At 44.4% G+C, this 24,991-nt stretch overlaps 1 protein-coding gene across 1 annotated transcript; it reads right to left on the bottom strand.

Annotated features, from left to right (window-relative positions):
• Nucleotides 1-367: 367 nt before the first annotated feature.
• Nucleotides 368-24,760, bottom strand: ptgfrnb (prostaglandin F2 receptor inhibitor b). Its single transcript, XM_070439352.1, is given in 13 exon segments — nt 368-495; nt 1,875-2,059; nt 2,181-2,400; nt 4,730-4,850; nt 4,945-5,264; nt 12,138-12,497; nt 13,676-13,766; nt 13,768-13,808; nt 13,811-13,882; nt 13,885-13,965; nt 13,968-14,084; nt 19,227-19,595; nt 24,465-24,760. Coding segments are annotated over 13 exon segments (2,130 nt in total). The 5' UTR covers nt 24,505-24,760; the 3' UTR covers nt 368-382.
• Between the last annotated feature and the right edge of the window lie 231 nt (nt 24,761-24,991).

Raw genomic sequence — 24,991 nt, 5'->3', positions numbered from 1 at the left:
CGGTCTCGTGTTAGACTGGACTGAAGAATATAGAAAAGATAACAATATGAAGAGACAGAGAGGAGGAGGAAGAAAGGAGACAGACAGAGACACAGAGACAGAGTTATGTAATCTAATGGCTGAGGGAGGGAGAGGAAGACAAAGTGAGAGAGAGTTGATACGAGAGAATGAGACAGAATGACTTCCAATAAGAGATCACACTGCACTCCTCCCTGAGCTGGGAGAACAGTGACAAGAGAGGCAGGAGGAAGGAGGAGGAGAGGATGGAGAGATGTGAACAGGAGAGCTGATAAGAAACAATTAACTCAGTCTGTCTCAACACTGGAAGGTTGTGTCTTATGGATACAGCTATCACCTGATGAGAGTGTGTGTGTGTCGTCTCCTACCTGACTTGGGGGATGCTTCCAGAGACGCTGAGGGCACACACCATCTTGGCGGTCTCCCAGGGATACAGAGTGGTGGTGTCAGAGCGGATGGCCACAGCGAACGAGGGGCCTACAGGAAGGAACACACAGAGGTTAGAGGTCAGGGGTTACATTCACTGTGTTTACACCCCTAACACTGGTCCTTCGCCAGGTTTTTCAAAGGTGCTCATCCAAACAGCTCCTCTCAGCTCACTGAGCCAGTCAGAGTGTGTGTGTGTGTGTGTGTGTGTGTGTGTGTGTGTGTGTGTGTGTGTGTGTGTGTGTGTGTGTGTATATATAAGCACCTACAGAGGGACACAGTATGGTGTCTCCTCTAACACATGTTCAACACACACGAGAAAGAGAGCCAGTGATACGGATCATTGCGGCTTCTAACTGATTTTTCCAGGAGAGGTTGGTTATGGGGTGCCGCTTTGAAGCTTCCTCCCCACAGAGAGGAAGGGCTGCAGGTAGCCTAGCGGTTAGGAGCGTTGGACCTGTAACCAAATGGTTGCTGGTTCGAATCCCCGAGCCGACTAGGTGAAACATCTGCTGATGTGCCCTTGAGCAAGGCATTTCACTATATTTGCTCCTCTAAGACGCTCTGTATCAGAGCGTCTGCTAAATGACTCAAATTTAAGAGAGTGTGTGTCTTTCCACAGTGAGAGCGATGTAGAGAAAGAGTGCTCAAGGGGTCTACCGCCCCAGAGACAGTAGTAGAGGTTTCAGTAACTAGTTACACCTCTCTCCCACGAACATCAAACACAGCCAACTAGGCCAATGCAGGGAATGCGTGAGAGTGTATTTAGAGTTCGTGTGCGAGAGAGTGTATTTAGAGTTCGTGTGCGAGAGAGTATATTTAGAGTTCGTGTGCGAGAGAGTATATTTAGGGTTCATGTGAGAGAGTAGATTTAGAGTTCGTGTGCGAGAGAGTATTTAGGGTTCATGTGAGAGTAGATTTAGGGTTCATGTGAGAGAGTAGATTTAGGGTTCATGTGAGAGAGTATATTTAGGGTTCATGTGAGAGAGTATATTTAGGGTTCATGTGAGAGAGTATATTTAGGGTTCATGTGAGAGAGTATATTTAGGGTTCATGTGAGAGAGTATATTTAGGGTTCATGTGAGAGAGTATATTTAGGGTTCATGTGAGAGAGTATATTTGGGTTCATGTGAGAGAGTATATTTAGAGTTCATGTGAGAAAGTATATTTAGGGTTCATGTGAGAAAGTATATTTAGGGTTCATGTGAGAGAGTATATTTAGAGTTCATGTGAGAGAGTATATTTAGAGTTCATGTGAGAAAGTATATTTAGGGTTCATGTGAGAGAGTATATTTAGGGTTCATGTGAGAGTATATTTAGGGTTCATGTGAGAGCTTCAGTAAAAGTCTAATGGGTATAGACTCAGTAGGACACAGAAGATATTACTATGTAACTCAGTGGTGGTCAGGGTGTGTGTTCTATCCTCGTACCAGTCTCCTGGAAGTTGATCTGGACCTTGTTGGACTTGGCGCTGACAGCTTTGGTCCAGGCCTGGCCTGGTTGTTTGGTCCAGGCGGTGATGTCACACCAGTAGAAGCCCCTGTCAGCCTGCTGCACTCCGGCCAGACGGAAGCGGAACTCAGCCGGACCCGTCTTAGTCAGAACCAGGCTGTCCCTGGAAGCCAGAACCCAGTTTAGTTTCAACATAGCTCACTAGTAATAACACCACAACTTCATTCATCTTATGATACATACTGCTCAGTACTGTGTGTGTTTGTGTGTGTGTGTGTGTTTACCTGCGGTTAGGGTCTGTAGCCCCTCCATGTTGTAGTACAGAGTCAGGACTGAGAGAGATGACGGTTCTGGTGGCAGAGTCCACGCTCTCCTGAGTCTGCACCAGCACAGAGTAGCCCGGGTCCTGCAAGTGCACATGGGATATGGTACAGCTCATCTCAAAGGTGGATCCGCCGGCCACTGCCTCACGCACACGCTGCGCCACGGCGGTTAGAGACGGACCTAGAGGGAGACAAATCAATCAATCAATTAATACATCAATCAGTGAGTCAGTCAATCACCATAACGTTCATCCTTATGACTTAGAAAGCTGCCTGGAGCGCAACCTAAATCAAGGACCATGAGAGCAACTGGGATTTGTGCGATAGTGTGAGCCGGGTACCGAGGTAATGGCAAGGGAAGCAGTGCAATCAATCAAGCTAGAGCCTGAGGCTAGTAGAGTGGTAGGGAGTAACCAGGACTACAGACAGACAGTAAACAGTCAGACACTCCGCAACCACAGCTACTGTAACATAACAACCAGCTGTCAGTAGTAACCACAGGGACTGAGCGGACAGACCATCAGTAGGAAAGTCCGGACTTCATGAATGGACAAAGACACTGACTGAGCTCTGCAGAGAGAGATGGACTGAGAGAGTGAGACGAAGAGGGAGGGAGAGATTGAGAGATGAACAGAGAGAGAAGGGGAATCCCAGAGTTGCTGGCAGGAAACAGAGGAAGACAGTCAGAACTAGAAGAGGGAGAAAAATAAAAACTCCCTATTGTATATCCTCATCTTATCGCTATTCAGTAGCTATTACACTAGATCGCCATCATCTAACCAGCCTTACGGGGTTCACAGAGTTCAGTTTGTGTGTGTGTGAGAATGTGGAAGCCGAAGGGCAACTGTTGAGAACTATTTAGACTCAAATCAGCAGTGGAAACTAGGACTCATAGCTGTCACTCAGGGAAGCTGTCTAGGTCCCTTACTTTATTCAATCTTTACTAATGTCATGCCACCTGCTTTGAATACATGACTCAACACTATACACGTCAGCAGCTACTACAGCGACTGAAATCACTGCAACACTTAACAAAAAGCTGCAGTTAGTTTCAGAGTGGGTGGCAAGGAATAAGCTAGTCCCAAATACAATGCTTTTAGTTTTAGAAATATTTAGGACAAATCATTCACTAAACCCTAAAACCTCAACTAAATTTTGTAAGAAATAATGTGGAAATTGAGCAAGTTGAGGTGACTGAACTGCTTGGAGTAACCATGGATTGTAAACTGTCATGGTCAAAACATATTGATACAACAGTAGCTAAGATGTGGAGAAGTCTGTCCATAATAAAGCGTTGCTCTGCCTTAACAACACTATCAACAAGGCAGGTCCTACAGGCCCTGGTTTTGTCGCACGTGGACTACTGTTCAGTAGTGTGGTCAGGTGCCACAATTGGCTCAGAACAGGGCAGCACAGCTGGCCTTTGGATGTACACAGATAGCTAACATTAATAATTAATAATATAATATGTCTGTTTAAACTTCTAGCACACAGCTRAGACACCCATGCATACCCCACAAGACATGCCACCAGAGGTCTCTTCACAGTCCAAGTCCAGAACAGACAACGGGAGGGGCACAGTACTACATAGAGCCATGACTACATGGAACTCTATTCCACATCAAGTAGACCACCCTCCCTATTGTATATAGTTCTGTCCTTGAGCTATTCTTGTCCTGTTTAAATGTCATGTTTCATGTTTTGTGTGGACCCCAGGAAGAGTAGCTGCTGCTTTTGCAACAGCTAATGTGATCCTCATAAAATACCAAACCCATGCAAGCAGTAAAATTTGATTTAAAAAACAGAAYAATTCACCTTATGGAACAGGGGGGACTGTGAAGCAACACAAACATAGGCACAGACACATGCATACACACGCACTATACACACACGTACACATGGATTTTGTAATGTAGATGTGGTAGTGGTGGAGTAGAGGCCTGAGGGCACACCGTGTGTTGTGAAATCTGTGAATGTATTGTAATGTTTTTAAATTTGTATAACTGCCTTTAGTTTGACACACCCCAGGAAGAGTAGCTGCTGCCTTGGCAGGAACTAATGGGGATCCATAATAAATAAAAATACTCACACGCTAAACTGACTGACACCATCTCTGGTATGTTAGAGACTGATGCATCCGTCTGTGTGTGTGTCTGTGTGTGTGTGTGTGTGTGTGTGTGTGTGTCCTAGGCTTGTGGTGTGCCATGGTACAGGCTTTCCTGTTGTCAGACATACATTGGCACCTCTCCATGCTCTGCCATGTTTGTTGAGCAGCCAACATGAAACAAGCCAAGGTTAGGTGGTAATGTTTTACATCCTCTAGCTTGGACTGCCATACAGAACACACGTCCCTTCTTACCTCAAACACATCACATAGAAAACATGAGAAAACAAATGAGCATAGCAGAAWGACAAATGTATTAAATAGCAACATTGCTATATTCAGGTGGTTTCATCAAAAGAGAAATAAAAAYGGATGGAGGAAAAAGAAGAGCGTCATCACTACTTACGTTTGGGTTCCCATCGGACGGTCAGAGGGGGGGTGAGGAACTCTGCTGCCTCCTCCATTCCACCCTGCCTAGATGGAGTCCACGCTGTCACACTGCACGCATACGCCCCCATGTCCACCTCCTGATGGTACACACACACCTTGTTAGCGGCTCTTGCTTTATTACAAACTTGTGTGTCTAACAAATGATTGTGCTTGAGGTACACACACACCTACCTGTGTGCGTAGGAAGCGGAGCTTGAATGTATCCGGCTCTACTCGGGTCAGAASGATGGCACCAGACTCCAACCTATCACGGTACAGCGTCCCAGACTTCAGGTTGCCGTGGGCATCCAGGGAACCAATAGGGAGTGTGGTCTGTGTGGTTGTTAGGCGGTCGCCGGGTGGACCAGGAAGTGGTGTGTACTCCCAGGCCACGCCCAGTCGGCCCCCTGCAAGGAAGTGGGTGATGTTGGTCACATGACACGCCAGCTCTGTGGGGTCACCTGTGACCTGCGGGGTCGACGAGGGGGTAAGGGTCACTGCGAAATTAGGCTCTGGAGGGAGGGATAGAAAGATGGGGGTGGGGGGGGGGGGAAGAGAAGAGAGAAACATTAATAAACAGACTATAAATGTCAGTAAAGGGACATGGTGAAATAACATCCACCTTAGGGCATTCAGGGTAGTGTAACTTGTTGACTCCTGCTGCATACAGAACCAGATCAGAATAATCTGGAAGCCACTTCACATCCACTAAAGTAGTGGTGATCAGAGCTCTTCCCTGTCTGTAGCCATGAATCCAATGGGTGGTGTGTGTGTGTGTGTGTGTGCGTTAGGGATGTGCACGTTATTTGAATATCCGAACGGGCGTTAGTATTCAAATAATTGTGAGTACTCATTTTTTGAGAGAGAAAAAAAGTGTTTTAAGTATTTTTCCAAGGTAAAATATCCATGTGACATTGTTATACCATGACCTTTCAAATTATGAATTTAATAAAAACAAACTTTAATGTAATTCATGACATGCGCCCCATAAAAGACTGGTAGCCAACCGGTAGCCTTCAAGTGTGTAGCTTGTTGTTTATGTTGGCCAATCAAAGCAAGTGGAATGAGAGTTCACTAATGCAGTGCAAGATAGAACAAAAATAACCAACAGGTAGGCTGTTTTATCTGAACAGGGTTGYGGAGAAAACACAGCATTTGACCTCAATTAGCCTAGCTAGCTATAGCTGGCTAGCTAGCTTCTAGGCTCCTGCAATCAAGAAAGGTATTGATATATGGGATGATAAATTGCTTCTACAAGTTAGCTTGTCTTGGCTGTAGTCGCGTTGCCTTGGGTACTCGTCTCGCTAGCTCCCATCTCACTGGCCCCTCAGCAGAGCAACAGAGCATCAGCCTCTCTCCTTACCACAGCAGTGCTCAGGTTAAAAACTTAAGCAATAAATAAATAACATACTTTTTGTATTATGAATATCTGGATATCTGACAAATTCATGATACTATTCGAATATTGAAATTATTTCTAAACCCCATTCCTAGTGTGTGTGTGTGCGTGCGCGCAAATGGGGTAGTCAGGCTTCTCAAACACTCACACACAGTGTATCAGTGTGAAATGACCGAGGCTTACACACACAGTGTATCAATGTTAAGTGTCAGTGTGTGTGGGGTCTCAGTAGGTGATGGGGCTGGTATCTCAGTCAGACCTCTAGTCTACAGATTGTCCCTTTATGCGCCAATGAACAGGGAACACACATATTCCTTGCTCTCGATTAGTGTGTGTGTTTGTGTGGTCGTGGGTTTTCGGCATTGTGTCATTTGGACGTCACAGGGGCTGAATCATGCACTGTCACCATCTGCTACACTGCTGTGAGGATCATCACAAGCTCATCTGCGAAAATCCTCCTTCCATTGTGAGGAGAGAATCCCCGCCAATTACCCATGTGCCCATTCCTCCGCTCTCATCCCCCTTTCTCACACACACACACACACCGTAGCTCCATTAATAGACCAAAGGAAGACTCACACTGCAGAACGACTCAAACACATTTCCTGCTAATGGCCTACAAATGGAACGAAACATGCATTATAAACAAACTCACGTGCCCACACAAGTACACAGGTGCACACCCACCCACCCCTACTTACCCAAGACCGGATAAACTGAGGCATTATGCACAGGACAAGAGCTGTTCCAGGGCCATTTGTTAAGGGAATAGAAAGCTGATATCTACTCTACCCAGTAGAGAGCTGATACCAGGCAGTGAAGAACACTACTCTGCTCTGATAAAGAAGGTAATGGCCCTCAACAAAACAAGACTAATGCACATTTTGAAACCGAACACAACTAGGTTTCCATTAGCCTTGCTGTGGTTCCCAACTGGTTGTTATGGACCATAGAGATGTAGAATACATTAAAATGTTCTTCATACATATATGCATGTAATTATATGGATCTACTGCTGGGTTGTGATTMTGGCTAAAGACTGGGGTGCTATGCACTCTAGCTAGAACCACAGTTCTGTTTACTTGAAAGGTTGTATTGAAACATGGTTTGGGTATAGCCTAGCACAGCATAGGGGTTGACAACCACTGATCTACAAACTAACCACATTCAGGATTATGTGCTTGCTTGCCTTAAGTGTGTGACCTATAAAAAACTACAGGCACACACATTCGCTAAACAGACAGACACTTCGGAGGACATTTCAGTTGATTAAAAGCTCTGATAAAACCAGTTTGTGTTTCAATTGATTTGGATCAGACCTGTCTTAGGGTTGTGTCAGCAGGGGCAAGCTGACGCAGTGTTAACTGCCAGATATCTCTGGGGGGGGGGATGTGTGTGTGCGTGTGTGTGTGTGTGTGTGTGTGTGTGTGTGACTCACTGTTAATACAGGTCTGGAGTTTCAACGTTAAACACAGCCTGGCATGTGTTAGAAATAGGTCATCCAATCTTACATCAGAAAGAAGTTCAGGTAAGAACATAAAGTGTTGTACTTTGACCTCGTACAGTAAGGGAACAATATACTTCAGCCACCATGTTTCCCTGGGAGCTAAGAGTGCGACACAGTGCGTGACGTTTGAGTGTGGAGTTCTGCTCCGTTTTCAAGTGTTTTGGTGTGTTACCATAGAGATAACATCCACTTATACAGACTGGAACTAGCTGACCAACTCAACTCCAGAGACGTTTACTAACGTACTAGAGTTCACCTGTTCATACTGACTACCACACAAACCAGACGTAGCTTATGAAATTCTGTATATTTCATGAAAATAGTTAAACATTGGTGCTGATAAATAATAAACACACTCAAGCGTATGTGTCTACAAAAAAACACACACCTAATATAGTTAGTGTGTCTCACACAAATGCTGTGCAACAAACTAAAACGCCAAAGGGAGATTTAATTATTAGGACAGAGCAAGCAGGTGTTCTATCTYGAGTGAAGACAGAGAGAGACAGATGGATGAGCGAGGCGAGAGAAAAGGAGAGAGAGAAAGAAAAGGGGACTAAGCATGTTCCAAGGAATGTTCTCAGAGGACCCTCTCCACTGCCAAGAAGCTCCGGCCTTCATCGGAGGGTCTCTGGTTTCACTGGGGTGTTTGAGCATGTGGTGTGTGTCTGTGTTGAACCAGATATGACCCAGAGTGCATTCCTCCACTCAGTCTCCACCCTGTCAACACCCTCCATCATCACTTTTCCTCCATTCCCTCATCAGAAAGCAGCCACTGAGCATCCTGAAGCCTGACTCAGACATTGAAGGGTAATATGGAGAGAGAACCAGTGGTGGTCGGTGCCGTTTATGATGAGGGAGAATGATCATTTATTTTATGATCATAGCGCCTTATTTTCTGTTATTTTCTGTTATTGGATTCACCCAGCTCAATGTAACATCAATAGGTTTAGGCTACTACATGATACGCAAATCTTCCCTATACCAATCATGAGGTTGCTAKAACCTAGCCTATGACTGAAAGTTATCAACATAGTTGATAACAGGTAGAGGTCACAGGTCGAGGTCATTTTTTGTAATCAGGGTGAGAGACCGTGACGCATTCAATACCACCTTCCACACGCTTGCCTGCATCTAGCTGATCTAGGGTGTAAATCATTAGTACACCATGGTGCTACCCTACAGAGTGCTGCTGAGGCTACTGTAGACCTTTAATGCAAAACGATGTTTAAATCAATGATTTGGTGAATATATTTGGCATTGTTTTATCTAAAAAGCTTAACATTCATGTTTAACGGTTTATTTTTATGAAATTCACAGAGGATGGTCCTCCCCCTCTGTGGAGCCTCTCCCCTCTGGAGAACCCATTGAACTCTATGGTGACTGTATGATTGTATGGGAGAGGTGACACAGCACTAACACCACGGGGGGGGGGGGGTTGTAGGATGGAAGAATAACAGCAACTTAAAGAGTTGTACTATGGCAATTTTTGGGTGACCCGACCAAATTCACATAGAAATGTGAGTTATAGATCTCTCATCCTCATTGAAAGTTTTGGCATCTTTTAATTTCAATTTTGTGCAACAGCCTCAAAACAACTAAAAACAAGATTTTGGGCTATTGAAAAGGTATTTCACAGCAGTTTAGGTGGTAATTGTGTGTGATTATCTATAGAATGACTGCTTGTTTTGTCAAACTAAAATTAGGTGAACTATTAGAATATTAGCAAAACAYCATTTCTGCATATTGCACCTTTAAGTATGGCTCATTAAGTGTGTGTGTGCACGCGTGTAACCACAGGAGGCTGCCGAGGGGAGGATGACTCATAATAAATGGTTGGAACGGAGTAAACAGAGTGATAAACACATGGAAACCATGTTTATGTTCCCATTCCGTTGATGCCGTTCCAGTGATTACTATGAGCCGTCCTCCACAACTAAGGTGCCACCTGTGGCGTGTGTGTCATGCTTCCGTCATCATTGCGACATACAGTACCTATTGTTGTGATGGACTGCAAAGAATAGTACCAATCAGTCAAGGAAAGACTCACCAGGGTAGCCCCCTCTGTAGCTCCATAGGGGATTAGGACACAGTGACTTCCAACTCTTTAACTACACCTCTACTATTGGACAGAGAGGTTTATGGTGGTTGGAGGTATCCTGGATAGTGTGTGTGCACGTTACTACATACAGTGCATTCAGAAAGTATTCAGATGATCAATGGAAACAAGATGCAACTGAGCTCAATTTCTCACAGCAAAGGGTCTGAATACTATGTAAATAATGTATTTTTAATGTTTAATAAATGTGCAAACATTTCTAAAAACCTGTTTTCGCTTTGTCATGGGTATTGTGTGAAGATTGCTGAGGATTTCTTTTTATTATTCAATTTTAGAATAAGGCTGTTGCGTAACAAAATGTGGAAAAAGTCAAGGGGTCTGAATACTTTCCGAAGGCACTGTACACTACCATTTCCTCAGCGTAGTAGGAATTTCATGGGATTTGGGCACGAGAGTGAATGTCTGTGTGTGTGTGTGTGTGTGTGTGTCTTCCAGACGTAGGCAGAGTTCCTCTTCCATTGATGTCTGACCTTCCCTACGACCCTCTCCCACTAGGCTTAACCCAGGGCACTTCTCTCAACATGCACAATGGCAGACAGAAAACAGACATCTAGTAACCACCAACACATACATATCACTGGTGAGTCTGTGTTGGTGTAGGGCTCTATGGTACTAGAGGGAACTCCTACACTCTGGCCTCTGGCTACACATTCCTTTCCTCCATGACCGTTTTCACTGCACAGCGTTTGGTGTGTGTGTGTGTGTGTGTGTGTGTGTCAGAGGAGCGTCATGTTTGGGACTCTAGAGAACCAGCACCAGGCAGACCTAGTTGCAGAGCAGATTTAACCCCACAGCTACTGCAGCTACTGTGTGGAGCATTCAAGATCTGAATTCTAAGATAGTTTCATACACTAGGAGCAGTGGGGTTGCTTATTATCATGCTAATGCTAACCCAATGGACTTTATGGCATTTCCTCACACAGAAATACAACAAGTAGCCTAAAGCAGCGATTCTCAACTGCTGGATCGCGACGCAAATTTGGGTCACAGGAGGTTTCTTCAGAGTGTTTTTAATATAAAACGCTATAAGCAATGCTATTTTGGAAGTCTCAAACCAGTTAGTTTTTTTACTGTTAGTTTTTACACTGAAAATTAGAACCTCACACTATGAAAGCTCAAACTAAGTTTATTCGTCCCAGAGGGTCAATACAGCTGCATTAGACAAAGACATTTCACACAAGCACTGATATTTAACCTTTTCTCCTATGTTGAGTCTCCCCCTACACATCTGAACAAACATTGTATCTTTCTTGCTAGGCAGGAAACTAAGTGATATGGGCAATAAACTTTTCTTTCTCCCTTAACGTGACCTGGACTCCTTTCATCACTAATCCATGGCTCTCTCCCCTTATCAATGCCTGCCACATGATCATTTTCCCTACAATCAGTACATTCCAAGCTTAACCACCAACTTCTGGTGTAGCCCCTCAGCTATGGCACCCCTCAGGTCCCTATTACAACTAATGATTAATAACATTTAAAGTTCAGAAATGTAAACCTATCATTAACATTCTTCATCAAGAATATGGGCAGGATTTAATTATTGACAATGAAAGATGTTGGAATGTTGTTCCCTTGTCATATAATTGCTACATTTACTATCTATATAATATTTAAAAAAAATCCAGATTGTATTTTGTCGATTCTTTTCGCGATAAGAATATTGGGTCGGGACTGAGACAGCCTGGTTCAATTTGTGTCCCGAGGAAAAACCAGTTGAGAACCACTGGCCTAAAAGGTCATAAATCTATACCAAACTGGGAGGGACGACATGAACTTATCCATTGCAAAATGTTTTGCTACGGTGGTCACTAATGAATCCCTACACGACCACCCACACACTCTGAAGGATGGCATGAGTGACACCACGGCACCTTGAACCTGTCAGGTCATATACAGTTACACCCTACACCACCGCTTAGGTCCCAGAGCGACCATGCTGTCATTGTAAATAAGAATTTGTACTTAACTGACTTGCCTGGTTAAATAGAGGGAGGGAGCGAGTGAAACAGGGTGTAAAACCAGAGAAAGGAGTTAGCTAAGCCTTAACAGGCATGAATAATCAATATTTTTCACTGTGGGGGCAGGTATGTCAGAAAAAAGGCTTGACTAATGGATAGGCTCACTCTGCGGGTGCCTGTGTGTGATGTGTGTGTGTGTGTGTGTGTGTTCGTTCCTGTGTGTCCCTGTGTAGTACAAGGCATCACTGATGTACTGCCATGGTGAAGCATGTGTGTTCAAAGTAAGCCTAGTGAGAGGCCAATGCTATTAATAGTATGTTAGATATGGTAATCTTGGTTGGACTGCATTTCAAGACCTGAAAAACATACAGCAGATATTTTAACAGCACTTTCACTCACTGATCTGTGTGACTAGAACTTGTACTGGGTTGGAGGTCTTCTCTGCAGCCTGGTACCATCTTCCTCCTCCTCCGACCCAGGCCCGGACCCTACAGGAGTACATCCCCTTGTCAGACCCCCTTACCCCCCTCACCACCAGCCTAAACTCCCCTGGCCCCGTKCGCTCCAGCCCCACCGAGGGGGACCTGTTTGAGACCACCCCGTCACGGCCCAGGCTGACCGCTGTGCGTCCGTCCACAAGCCAGGTGACCTCCAGGGCCAGGGAGGCCAAGTTGCCGGCGGAGACCAGGCAGGTGAGGGTCAGGGTGTCGTCCATGTTGAGCGTGGTGTTGGACTTGGCCACGACAGACAGGGAACGAGCTGGAAGGCGGAGGGAGAAGACAAAATGGCTGCCGTTAGAACCAATAAACAAGGAAACAACCCCCAGGTCCTAACTGCTAGACACCTGTAGAACTGGACCGGTTGGATAAGTAGCAGCAATATGGTGAAAATATAGAACACTCTAGCACAGTTGGATATGGAGATACAAGTACTCTACACGTCGAGAAGACGGAGTAGAAGGGATTCAAAATGTAAAACTTGATTAAAACCATCCAGATCAAAAGAACCAACAGTGAGAAGTTGAAAGACCCACATATAGAAGATCAAGGATAACCATTTATTAAAAAGCCAATTTCAAAAGCTCTAGAACCCACAAAATGATTTAGGCTAAATGTTAAGAGTTTCAAAGCTATGGAAAGAAAAGTCAAGGAAAATCACATTAAAACATGATACGACTCATGACTCCAGAGACTGAACTGAAGCTCAACCCTTTTGAGGGGGTTTATATTTCTCAAATTAAATCCTGGATACTGCTACTATAGGAGACTGGGATATCTGGTAGGTGAGATGACTTCACTATAGCTCACTATGTATGTTTAGACAAGAGAGCCCAGACAAAGGCCCCTGTTAGACATCTCCAAACCMCTTTACTTTAGCATCTCAGTAGACAGTCAATAGTGGCTGCTTTGCTACACTAGTCTGTACTTAGATACAGCATGTAAAGGAAGGCCCAGTCCCTCCATGTTGTCTTCCTGCCGAGCTAGTCCCTCTGTCTCTCACCCCATTTTAAAATCACTCACCATGCAGGAGAGGGTTCGGGGGATATGGTGTCCCAGGCAACCACTGTGTGTGTGTGTCGGGGGTTCCTCACACACACCCAGGGATAAAGGCCTGACAGGGGGAGGGGCTGAGATAGATCTCTGGGTCAAGAGCCTCTCCAACACAAAGAAATGCTGCTAGGCTAAAATAAAGTAGGGGCCATAGAAACKACTCRACCATCCCCCAGATCCCRCTCTCTCAGCTGGTCCTAACCCTTCGATATTTTTACGTCTGTAAGGTGGAAGCCATATTMTGGAAGCTCCATCGCACCGCTTATACCAATCCAGACRGTACAGATCTGCAAATATCTCYGGGTTAGGGTCAAAGGGGAGTGARTTAGGATCGGCTGAATGTTTCACACGCTAAAGTACATACAAAACACACCCCATCCCCTTTACCTGTAGGTGTGACTGCCACAGCTCCCATCTCCACAGTCTTCTCCACGATGTTCTTCCACTGACCCCCTTCCTCGTGAATCCATTCCCTCCCTCGTGCACACGTACATCCCTGCATCAGCCTGCGTCACCCGGCAACAACCAATCCAAACGCCCCATCTCTGCGAATAGCCAATCGGAGCCCTCCGTCAGCGTAGCGCTGGCGGAACCACTTCCTGTGACCACATCCCCATCTGGGCCAACGGTCAGGATGTCCACCAATGGGATACCTGGTCTCCGTAGCGACCAGGTACGGACAGGTAGGTGGGATCAGTGAAGTGGCGGGTGACGTTGGAGGAGAGGGTGATGTCGCCACCCTCGGGGACCACGGGCTCTGGGGCCTCTGGAGCCACCTTCAGGGTGTTAGCAATGACTGTAGGGAAAGGACAGACAGTTACACACACATGGCTAGCGTCGTTAATTTGCTGCTTCACTACAATCTTACTGCATGTTAAATGTCATAGTGACAGACAACGCTAACAGATGTTGCCGTAAGCCAACATCTCAAAATGTCATCATGTTCGTTCTTCTTCATCGCCAAGAGTTATTACTGCTTTTATAATCCATGAAAAATCTATGAATACCGATATCAAGCTTACATATCTGCCCCTTTCCTAACCCCCCCCCCAAACACAAAAACAAAATAAAACAGTTTAGGCTGTCAGTGAGGGTGTAATGGGGGGTGCTGGTGTCAACAATATGTGTAAGGAGGGTTTAGATTTGATAATCACATCAGAGGAGAGAAACTCTGTTTACTCTGACCGTCACAGCTGAATAAACAGAAGAGAAATAAAGGGGGGGGGGGGGGGGCGAGAGACAGGCAATGTATGCCTGTCTTCTCGCAATGTCTGTTCATCTCACTCCCTCTCTTACCCTCTTCCTCACTCCCTCAGCCTCTAAACAAGAATGATACACTGTGCTTTGAAGTGTTCATATTCTGATGAACCTTCTTACTCTAAGATCAGTAAGCTGCCATTCTACCAAGTCTTTGATATTGACTTAGTGTCCTGGAGCGGCCAAATCACTGTCACACTCATCAGTTAAAAATCTCCCTTTCCCCCCAACTAGCTAAACATATTCCTGTCTATGTGGTTCGGGTACGGAGAAAATGAACATCGCACAACAGAAAGCCATTATTAATGTTGAACGTGCTGAAAGCACTGAAAGCCCGTTCATGATTCAGTGGATCATGAATAGTTGTCATAGCAGAAGCAGCATTCAGTCTGTTCAGGGCAGCAGCAAAAAATAGTCAGAGGTGTGTGTGTGTGTGTGTGTGTGTGTGTACAATGCATTAGGAAGTCTTCAGAACACTACTTTCCCACATTGTTACGTTAGAGTCTTATTCTAAAATGGATTAAATCGTTTGTTTCCCTCAATCTACACACAACATCACATAATGACATAGCCTCAAGTCTTCTAGGGTATGACGCTACAAGCTTGGCACACCTGTATTTGGGGAGTTTGTCCCATGCAGATCCTCTCAAGCTCTGTCAGGTTGGATGGGGAGTGTTGCTGCACAGCCATTTCACGTCTCTCCAGAGATGTTCGATCGGGTTCAATCCGGGCTCTGGCTGGGCCACTCAAGGACATTGAGAGTTGTCCCAACAACCACTCCTGTGTCGTCTTGGCTGTGTGCTTASGGTCATTGTCCTGATGGAAGGTGAACCTTTGCCCCCAGTCTGAGGTCCTGAGCTCTCTGGAAATGGTTTTCAAGGATCTCTGTACTATGCTCCGTTCATCTTTCCCTCAATCCTGACTAGTCTCCCAGTCCCTGCCGATGATAAACATCCTCACAGCATGCTGCTGCCACCACCATGCTTCACTGTAGGGATGGTGCCAGGTGTCCTCCAGACGTGATGCTTGGCTGTCAGAGCAGCTCATAGATTACTGCACCTGTACATAGCCCATCTATAATTTAGCCCAAACAACTACCTCTTTACCTACTGTATTTATTTATTTATTTTGCACCCCATTCTTCCACTGCAAACCAACCATTCCAGTGTTTTTACTTGCTATATTGTATTTACTTCGCCACCATGGCCTTTTTTATATTTTTATTTATTTATTTATATATTTTGTTTGCCTTCACCTCCCTTATCTCACCTCACTTGCTCACATTGTATATAGACTTATTTTTCACTGTATTATTGACTTTGTTTTACTCCATGTGTAACTATGTGTTGTTGTATGTGTCGAACTGCTTTGCTTTATCTTGGCCAGGTCACAATTGTAAATGAGAACGTGTTCTCAACTTGCCTACCTGGTTAAATAAAGGTGAAATATATATATATATTTTTTTTAAATCATGCCAGAAAGTTCAATCTTGGTTTCATCAGACCAGAGAATCTTGTTTCTCATGATCTGAGTGTCTTTAGGTGCCTTTTGGCAAACTCCATGCAGGCGGTCATGTGGKTTCCATCTGGCTACTACCATAAAGGCCTGATTGGTGGAGTGCTACAGAGAKGATTCTCCCATCTACACAGAGGAAATCTGGAGCACTGTCAGAGTGACCATCAGGTTCTTGGTCACCTCCCTGACCAAGGCCCTTCTCCCCGATAGAGCTGGCCGCCTGGCCTAGGAAGAGTCTTGGTGGTTCCAAAAACTTCTTCCAAGTGTTCCTGGGGACCTTCAGTGCTGCAGAAATGTATTGGTACCCTTCCCCAGATCTGTGGCTCGACACAATCCGGTCTCGGAGCTCTACAGACAATTCCATCGAACTTATGGCTTGGTTTTTGCTCTGACATGCACGGTCAACTGTAGGACCTTATACAGACATGGCCAATCAAATTAAATTTACCACAGGTGGAATCCAATCAAGTTGTAGAAACATCTCAAGGATGATCAATGGAAACAGGATGCACCTGAGCTCAATTTCAAGTCTCATAACAACGGGTCTGAATACTTATGCAAATAAGGTATTTCCGTTAAATAAATATATATATTTCCGTTAAAAATAAATATATATATTACAGTTGAAGTCGGAAGTTTACATACACTTAGGTTGGAGTCATTAAAACTCGTTTCTCAACCACTCCACAAATTTCTTGTTAACAAACTATAGTTTTGGCAAGTCGGTTAGGACATCTACTTTGTGCATGACACAAGTAATTTTTTCAACAATTGTTAACAGACAGATTATTTCACTTATAATTTACTGTATCACAATTCCAGTGGGTCAGAAGTTTACATACACTAAGTTGAATGTGCCTTTAAACAGCTTGGAAAATTCAAGAAAATGATGTCATGCCTTTAGACGCTTCTGATAGGCTAATTGACATAATTTGAGTCAATTGGAGGTGTACCTGTGGATGTATTTCAAGGCCTATCTTCAAACTTAGCAAAAAGTGGCAAAAAGTGCAAATCAATCCCAGAACAACAGTAAAGGACCTTGTGAAGATGCTGGAGGAAACAGGTACAAAAGTATCTATATCCACAGTAAAACCAGTCCTATATCGACATAACCTGAAAGGCCACTTAGCAAGGAAGAAGCCACTTCTCCAAAACTGCCATAAAAAAAACAGACTACGGTTTGCTACTGCACATGGGGACAAAGATCGTACTTTTTGGAGAAATGTCCTCTGGTCTGATGAAAAAAAAAATMGAACTGTTTGGCCATTATGACCATCGTTATGTTTGGAGGAAAAAGGGGGAGGCTTGCAAGCCGAAGAACACCATGCCAACCGTGAAGCACAGGGGTGGCAGCATCATGTTGTGGGGGTGCTTTGCTGCAGGAGGGAATGGTGCACTTCACAAAATAGATGGCATCATGAGGGAGGCAAATTATGTGGATATTTTGAAGCAACATCTCAAGACGTCAGGAAGTTAAAGCTAGGTCGCAAATGGCTCTTCCAAATGGACAATGACCCCAAGCATACTTCCAAAGTTGTGGCAAAATGGCTTAAGGACAACAAAGTCAAGGTATTGGAGTGGCCATCACAAAGCCCTGATCTCAATCCCATAGAAAATGCGTGGGCAGAACTGAAAAAGCGTGTGCAAGCAAGGAGGCCTACAAACCTGACTCAGTTACACCAGCTGTGTCAGGAGGAATGGGCCAAAATTCACCCAACTTATTGTGGGAATCTTGTGGAAGGCTACCTGAAACGTTTGACCCAAGTTAAACAATTTAAAGGCAATACTACCAAATACGAAGTGAGTGTATGTAAACTTCTGACCCACTGGGAATGTGATGAAATAAATAAAAGCTGAAATAAATCACACTATTATTCTGACATTCTTAAAATAAGGTGGTGATCCTAACTGACCTAAGACAGGGAATCTTTACTTGTATTAAATGTCAGGAATTGTGAAAAACTGCATTTAAATGTATTTGGCAGAAACAGAAAAACCTGTTTTTGCTTTGGCATTATGGGGTAGTGTGTAGATTGAGAATTTTTTTTTAATCAATTTTACAATAAGGCTGTAACGTAACAAAATGTAGAAGTCAAGGGGTCTGAATACTTTTCGAATGCACCATATACATGTCAAGGTCACTTTAGTCGTAAGAAAAATATTAATTAGATAGACAAGTGAGCCAAGCAAACACAAAACTGAAAGTGTTGGTGGAGAATGTTGTTTGCGTCGACACACCCATAGGAGAGGTCAGTAGACTGCCTCACCTACACAGGTGACTCTTCATACCAGAGTAAACTAATTTACACTACATGGTGTTACATCAATGGATCTCACTGTACTGTGTATACAAACCGTCTACTAGTTCAACTACACCATGAGACATTGTTTAACAGCACGGCTAAAAGCAGCACTAAAAATCACCTACTAGTTCAAGAGCACTTAGATTTCACAATATAATCTCACCCCTCTACTTGTTCRAGCTCTCCTCATCAGCTCAATTCACCACTAAGCCTCTCTTTTCCTCTCCCTCAGCTCATTCAGACAGACTGTTCACAACAGGGCAACAGTCAGCTCAACAGAAATAACAACCCACATTTGACATGATAAATACACCCATCTGGCATCTGCTCTCCAAGTGTGTGTGTGTGTGTGTTGGAAGACTGAACATGTGTGAACACGAGTGAAATCACCACTTGATCACCTCTCACTAGTGTTTCCCCAAAGCAGCAGATCTAGGAACCGGTTTTCCCTCCCCAAAGCAGATTAGCATAATTGGGGTTAAAAGTTACATAGCTGATCCTGAACCAGTCCATCTAAGGAAAGTGCAGCTGTGTCCATGTAAGTGTACTGTAGTGTATACAGTATATAAGCGCAAACGTGTGTGTGTGGTCTGACAAACACACCAGCTTAAGAGAGCGAGTCATGTGTAAGCAAGGGATATGAGCCGTGTTCAATAGATCACACGAACCACAACCACAGCAAGAGCACATGAACACACACACACGCTGTATAGGTCTTCAAAACCAGCCAACCTCAGTATGTAAACTAGAAGTCATAATGGAGTACTGACTAATCTAGTTTGAAGTTAAAACAGTTCTCCCACTCTCTCTGATGGTTAAGACACTCAGTCTATAAGTCCCTCTCATACTCGTGTCTGACCCACCTTTGAGCGTCACCCTTGCGTCATAGTTCCCGCTGAAGACAGAGTCCGTACTGGGTGTACTGCAGAGGTACGTGGCGCTGTCTGAAGACCTCACTTCCTGTATCCTCAGCTCCACCACGCTGTCCCCCAGCCGCACCACGCTCAGGTCACCACTGGCCACCCGGTCGCTTAGCGACACGTCCGAGTACTTTGGTTCGAAGGTAGAGATTACTTGGATAGACCCCGCCCCCCCCTGCTGCATGGTCCAGTCAAAATCCTGCTCCCTGGGCCCTTCGTAGTCAGTAACATCACAGCGCAGTGAGACAGGTTGGCCCTCCACACGGAGCAGAGGGCCAGGGGACAGAGACACCACCCTGGCATGGGATACACCTAGAGAAAACACATACATCATTGACAGATACGCATACATAAAATCTGCAGAATCCCCCACACAATGACAGCGTTCCTACCACATCAGACTTCCTTAGCTAACCTCTTGAAAGCCTCTGCTTAACAATACGCATACAGTTGAGAGATACATGGATATATTTAGCACAGGGCAGGCTAAATATACACTTAGATACTACCTTTGGTTTGATTCCTCTGTGATTCCAAACCCACAGTGTGTGGGTGGGTGTGTGTTCTATAAAAAGGCCCACATTGACACCTGAACCCTAGTGTCGCTGCACTCAATGGGTGAATCAATAATCTGAAGTGGTTCCTCTCCTTGTCTCCTTTCCTTTATTCCCACTGACATATAGTAACAGGTGAAAGCAAAGCCTATGGTAACATTTTTAGACTGGAGTAGAAGGAAAGGAGTTGAGGAAAGGAAGCCACTACAGACCATTTAGACACACCCATACAGAGAGACAGTCTTGCTAGAGAAAGGAACAGCCTAGACCACTTACTCTATGTAGGTGTTCTCTCTCTAGCTAAAGTACAGGCTTGTTTGGATGGGCATAGGGGAAAGAGCAGCAAACATGCACACACACACCTGTCTTGTCTGAACAGGCTGAGGGGAAGAGCGTGCACATGCCATGGCCAGCATGGAGCAACACATGCTCCCCCACCCACACACCACACAACAGTATCAGGAAAAATGATAGAGGTCAGTTCATTTGGCAAGAACAAAGTGACAATGCACCAGCAGCTTTCAAAAGAGTGACCCCCCAGCACAGAAATAGTCCCTGTTACATCCCAACTGGAACAACCAAAGAGCAAAGCCTTCTGGGAACATTTCCATAACACCCTATTGGCAGCATTCCAATATGATCCTACACCACTGCCTTAGTTGGACCCTTAGTGATTAACATATCACTTCAAACGCCTTGTTGACATACAGTATACTTAACCCTTTTTRCTGTCCTAGCATTTTGGGACACTCAAGGAACTGGAGAAATAGACGTTTGAGGGAAGGTGGTCCATAAAACATTGCTGGAACAGTCTGGTTCTGGGGATGTCATCGCTTTGACTTACCCTACGTCATAAGAGAAGGGATATTATACTGGTCGGACACCACTTAGGAGTGTGACTAATATTACCACGCAACTCTTATCCAAACAAACAGTCGGAGTCGTTGGGCCACAGAGTAAACAGGCAATATGAGACAGCCCAGTTAAGGAGAGGAAAGTGGAGAGACTTAACTGGTCAGGTGGTCTATGAGTAGTAGATCATGGATTTACCGCATCGGAACGACCAACGGAATCATACAGCATCTGAACAGTCTTCCTGCTGTGTTCATTCTACAAACCCGAGTAACGCAGGCTATCGGAAGCTCGCTCACACACAAATGGAAGAATGGGCAATAGTACCCCATTCATAGGCGCCAACTACTTTGGGGCCTATTGACGATAGTATCTTCTGACCCGGGGAGTTTTGTTCAGAGCCCCGACGCTTGCTGTAACATTAACACGCATCGCTTGCGGTACGGTTGTGTAAACACAACGCATCTTTCATATATAATTTTTTTAAAGTTGAAATTACTACACACCTGTTTAGGGTTAGTGTTCCCACATGGCCATATCACTTGTTTACGGAAGACATAAGTGGCCACCTGTGCTAATTAGCAGTCTAGCATKCCCGAACACCTGTTTGTAATCTGAMGAAGTGTAGTTCGTCAACTGGAGACACACAMCTTGTTGATCTGTGCAAAACTGCTGCACGAAGTGCATCTTTTTTTATTTGGAAGATTCTTTCTTGCCAATATGAAAGATAAGGGGCATATGAGCATATGTTGCAAAAATTGCTAAAACACCGCGTTGGAATTGTAGTTCACATGGAGGCAACAATTGGCAAATGTAACTGCTGAAAACCATACACACAGAGAAGGGTTTTGGAGAGCTTGGGCAGTAGTACGTCATCAACCATGTTTGGGGAGGTGTGCATGTATTTATTATTTAGGCCAGGGTTGTCAAACTAATTTTGCCCCGGGGGCCGCATTCGGTCTTCCAACAAGGTCCGGTGGGACGCACTAAAAAGTGGTTATAAAAATATTACTGTATCCATTGTTTTTGGAATTTGATACTCTGACTGTCTAGCTTTCATTTATGATTTTCTGCGAGCTGGACAGCCAATAAATTAATGTAGGTCCATTATCATTTTTACAGTTTCGATTTGGTTTTAGTAATAAAAGTATATTAAGTMTGTATATTAAATAAATTTACTCAAACCACCCGTGTGCAGTAGATTTGACACCCCTGGTTTAGGCTATAGGTCTAAACACCATCAGCACGCTTCATATCGACTGGCGCCAAGCCAAACTGTTAGGAAAAATCAAATGAGTGTGCTCATATACTCCCTTAAAAAGAACTTTGCTTGAAAAACGATCTGTCATTAATTGACGTTTTTGCCATGGAGATCTTAYTCACGCAATTTTATACTATAGAAAAATATGAACACAACAATTTAAAATGATTTACGCAAATCAGTCAATTTAAATAAATGAATTAGACCTTAATATATGGATTTCACATGACTGGGAKTACAGATCTGCATCTGTTGTCATGGATCAGAAAACCAGACAGTATCTGGTGCGACCACCATTTACCACATGCAGTGCGACATCTCCTTCACATTGAGTTGATCAGGCTSTTGATTGTGGCCTGTGGAATGTTGTCCCACTCCTRAAATGGCTGTGCAAAGTTGCTGGATATTGGTGGGAACTGGAGCACGCTATCGTGCACGTCGATCCAGAGCATCCCAAACATGCTCAATGGGTGACATGTCTGGTGAGTATGCAGGCCATGGAAGAACTTGGACATTTTCAGCTTCCAAGAATTGTGTACAGATCCTTGCGGCATGAGGCTGTGCATTATAATGTTGAAACATGAGGTGATGGCAGCYGATGAATGGCACAACAATGGGCCTCAGGATCTCGTCACGGTATCTCTGGGCATTCAAATTGCCATAGATAAAATGCAATTGTGTTCGTTGTCCGTAGCTTATGCCTGCCCATATCATAACCCCACCACCACGAGGCACTCTTCACAACATTGACATCAGCAAACCACTCACCCACCCACACAATGCCATATGCCTGGTCTCCGGTTATGCCTGATGGACGACAATGCATGGGCTTAATCGCAATGCATGGACAATCTGCCATCTGCATTGGCTGTGCAGTATTTACAGTGATATGGTTGTGCAGAAGTCCGGCCATTCATACTTCTTGCAGTTCGCCGAACAGCGCAGTGGCGCACGGCAAGCAAGTACGAGCTCAATTTGGCCTCTGTGTGCCTACGTAATTGCGTCACAGTAGAAATAGGCTCTTATGGTGGAGAAATTAACATTCAGTTCTCTGGCAACRGCTCTGGTGGACATTCCTGCAGTCAGCATGCCAATTACACGCTCCCTCAAAACATATGTGGCCCTGTGTTGTGTGACAAAATGGCATTTTATTGTTCCCAGCACAAGGTGCACCTGTGTAATGACCATGGCATTTTAATCAGCTTCTTGATATACCACACCGGTCAGATGGATGGATTATCTTGGCAAAGGAGAAATGCTCTCTAACAGGGATATAAACAAATTTGTGCACCAAATTTGAGAGAAATAAGCTTTTTGTGCTTATGACAAATTTCTGATCATGAAACATGGGTCCAACACTTTACATGGACACTGAACAAAAGTGTAAATGCGACATCTAACTACGCTGTTTGGTGCAGTATTTCAGTTAAAATAAAGTGMATGAATACACTTTGAATGACAGACTTTCCTTCAGAATCCATACTGTTGACCAGTCACCGACGAAATGGCGTAGACTCTGGCTTGCCTCAAGAAAATAACGTGTGCCCGAACAACCGAAAAATCCGAAAAATAAAAWATATATATCGTRATAATATATGCACGAACTCTCCCGAACGGTTTCGGCTGGGAACCATGCGGGCGCCTTTAAAGCCGTTGGGAAGGGCGGACGGGCACACACCCCTGCTCCAGGAAGGCGGGAGACATGTTAACTGGAGACATTTGATCATCTCAAGGTAATTTAAACTCAGCCGCTCACACAAACACAATGGCACAGGGAAGCCTTATGCGACGCAGAATATAAATTGCCACACACACACTCCCCATCCTACACCGTTGTGAAATAAAATGGGTCCGGTCAACTAAACGAAAAGGATATTCCTGCCTTGATCACTGAGATATGCTAACCAATGACTAATAATAGAGAAGTCCATCAGTGGTGGACAGTGCTCCATTCCAAATTCAACTACATTAGTTAAATTGTCAACTGATCTTTGCAAATTGGACGGCTACCCATCGCGTGTTATGGTGCCTTCATGTACTTGGACCATTGTCAAGGGTTGTCATCTTAACTTTTAATTTAATGACATCAATTATCTCGCTCGTTCTCCTTTGATTGAACAATTAAAAAAGTTTCGACTGGGATTTAAGGCTCTCGAGCTGAAATGGAAAATTGCCACACACCCTCACCTGTATTGCCACACACCCTCACCTGTGACCAACCACGGTAGCCTACATGTAACTAGGAAGTTGGGCGTGGGAAAATCTATTCACATATAAAAATAAAAATAAATCGTTTTGGAAAAACTCATTAATTTAGGAGAAATAGCATGATCAGTAAAAATCCGTTGGTAGCGTTGCCTTTAAATTAATTTGACTAATTGCTTTGTCAATGGAGATTATCAGGTTAAGTGAAAATGTGTGAATGTCAATCTAATATTTTCCACTAAACAACAGCACACGCGTTATGACGACATTATCTGACCGTTTGACAACCCTTTTTCAAATATAACTTACCCATCGATAAAAACAAGAGTAGAAGAGAMAGATTTTCCATCCTGCAAATTCGCGTCTTTTTAACTCCCAGTTCGTCCCTTTGTCATTCAAATCCGCCACCGGGTGAAAGGAGTCCTCTCGGACCTTCAGTTCAAAAACCCAACCACCGGCGACCTCTCAGAAATCCCCAAAACGCTGTCCACGAGAACCGACACTGGCGAGTAGATGTTCGGATATCCGTTAAATGGACGTGCGTACAGTGAAAGTCCACTGGTTTGGTTTTTGGGAGGGAACAACGTTGCCGTGTCCGGAAGTCAGTTTTTGGAGGAGGGGAGTAGCGGAGGGATTTTCACAGGTAGCTCTGTCTCATCTCATGTGGTCTCACTAGTGGCTATTTAGAGCTTAATAATAGGCCTACAGAATATAATCATCATCGATACAGTATGTGTAACGTTACACGGAACCCAAACCGGCTGCGCGCGTGCGCTATCATGCATAAATGTATTTTGTCCCTACACCAAACGCGATCACGACACGCAGGTTAAAAT

Source organism: Salvelinus sp. IW2-2015, unplaced genomic scaffold, assembly GCF_002910315.2.
Source record: "Salvelinus sp. IW2-2015 unplaced genomic scaffold, ASM291031v2 Un_scaffold1586, whole genome shotgun sequence".
NCBI classification, from domain to species: domain Eukaryota; kingdom Metazoa; phylum Chordata; class Actinopteri; order Salmoniformes; family Salmonidae; genus Salvelinus; species Salvelinus sp. IW2-2015.
The sequence above is the reverse complement of the archived record's forward strand: the minus strand, read 5'-3'. Positions and strand labels throughout refer to the sequence as shown.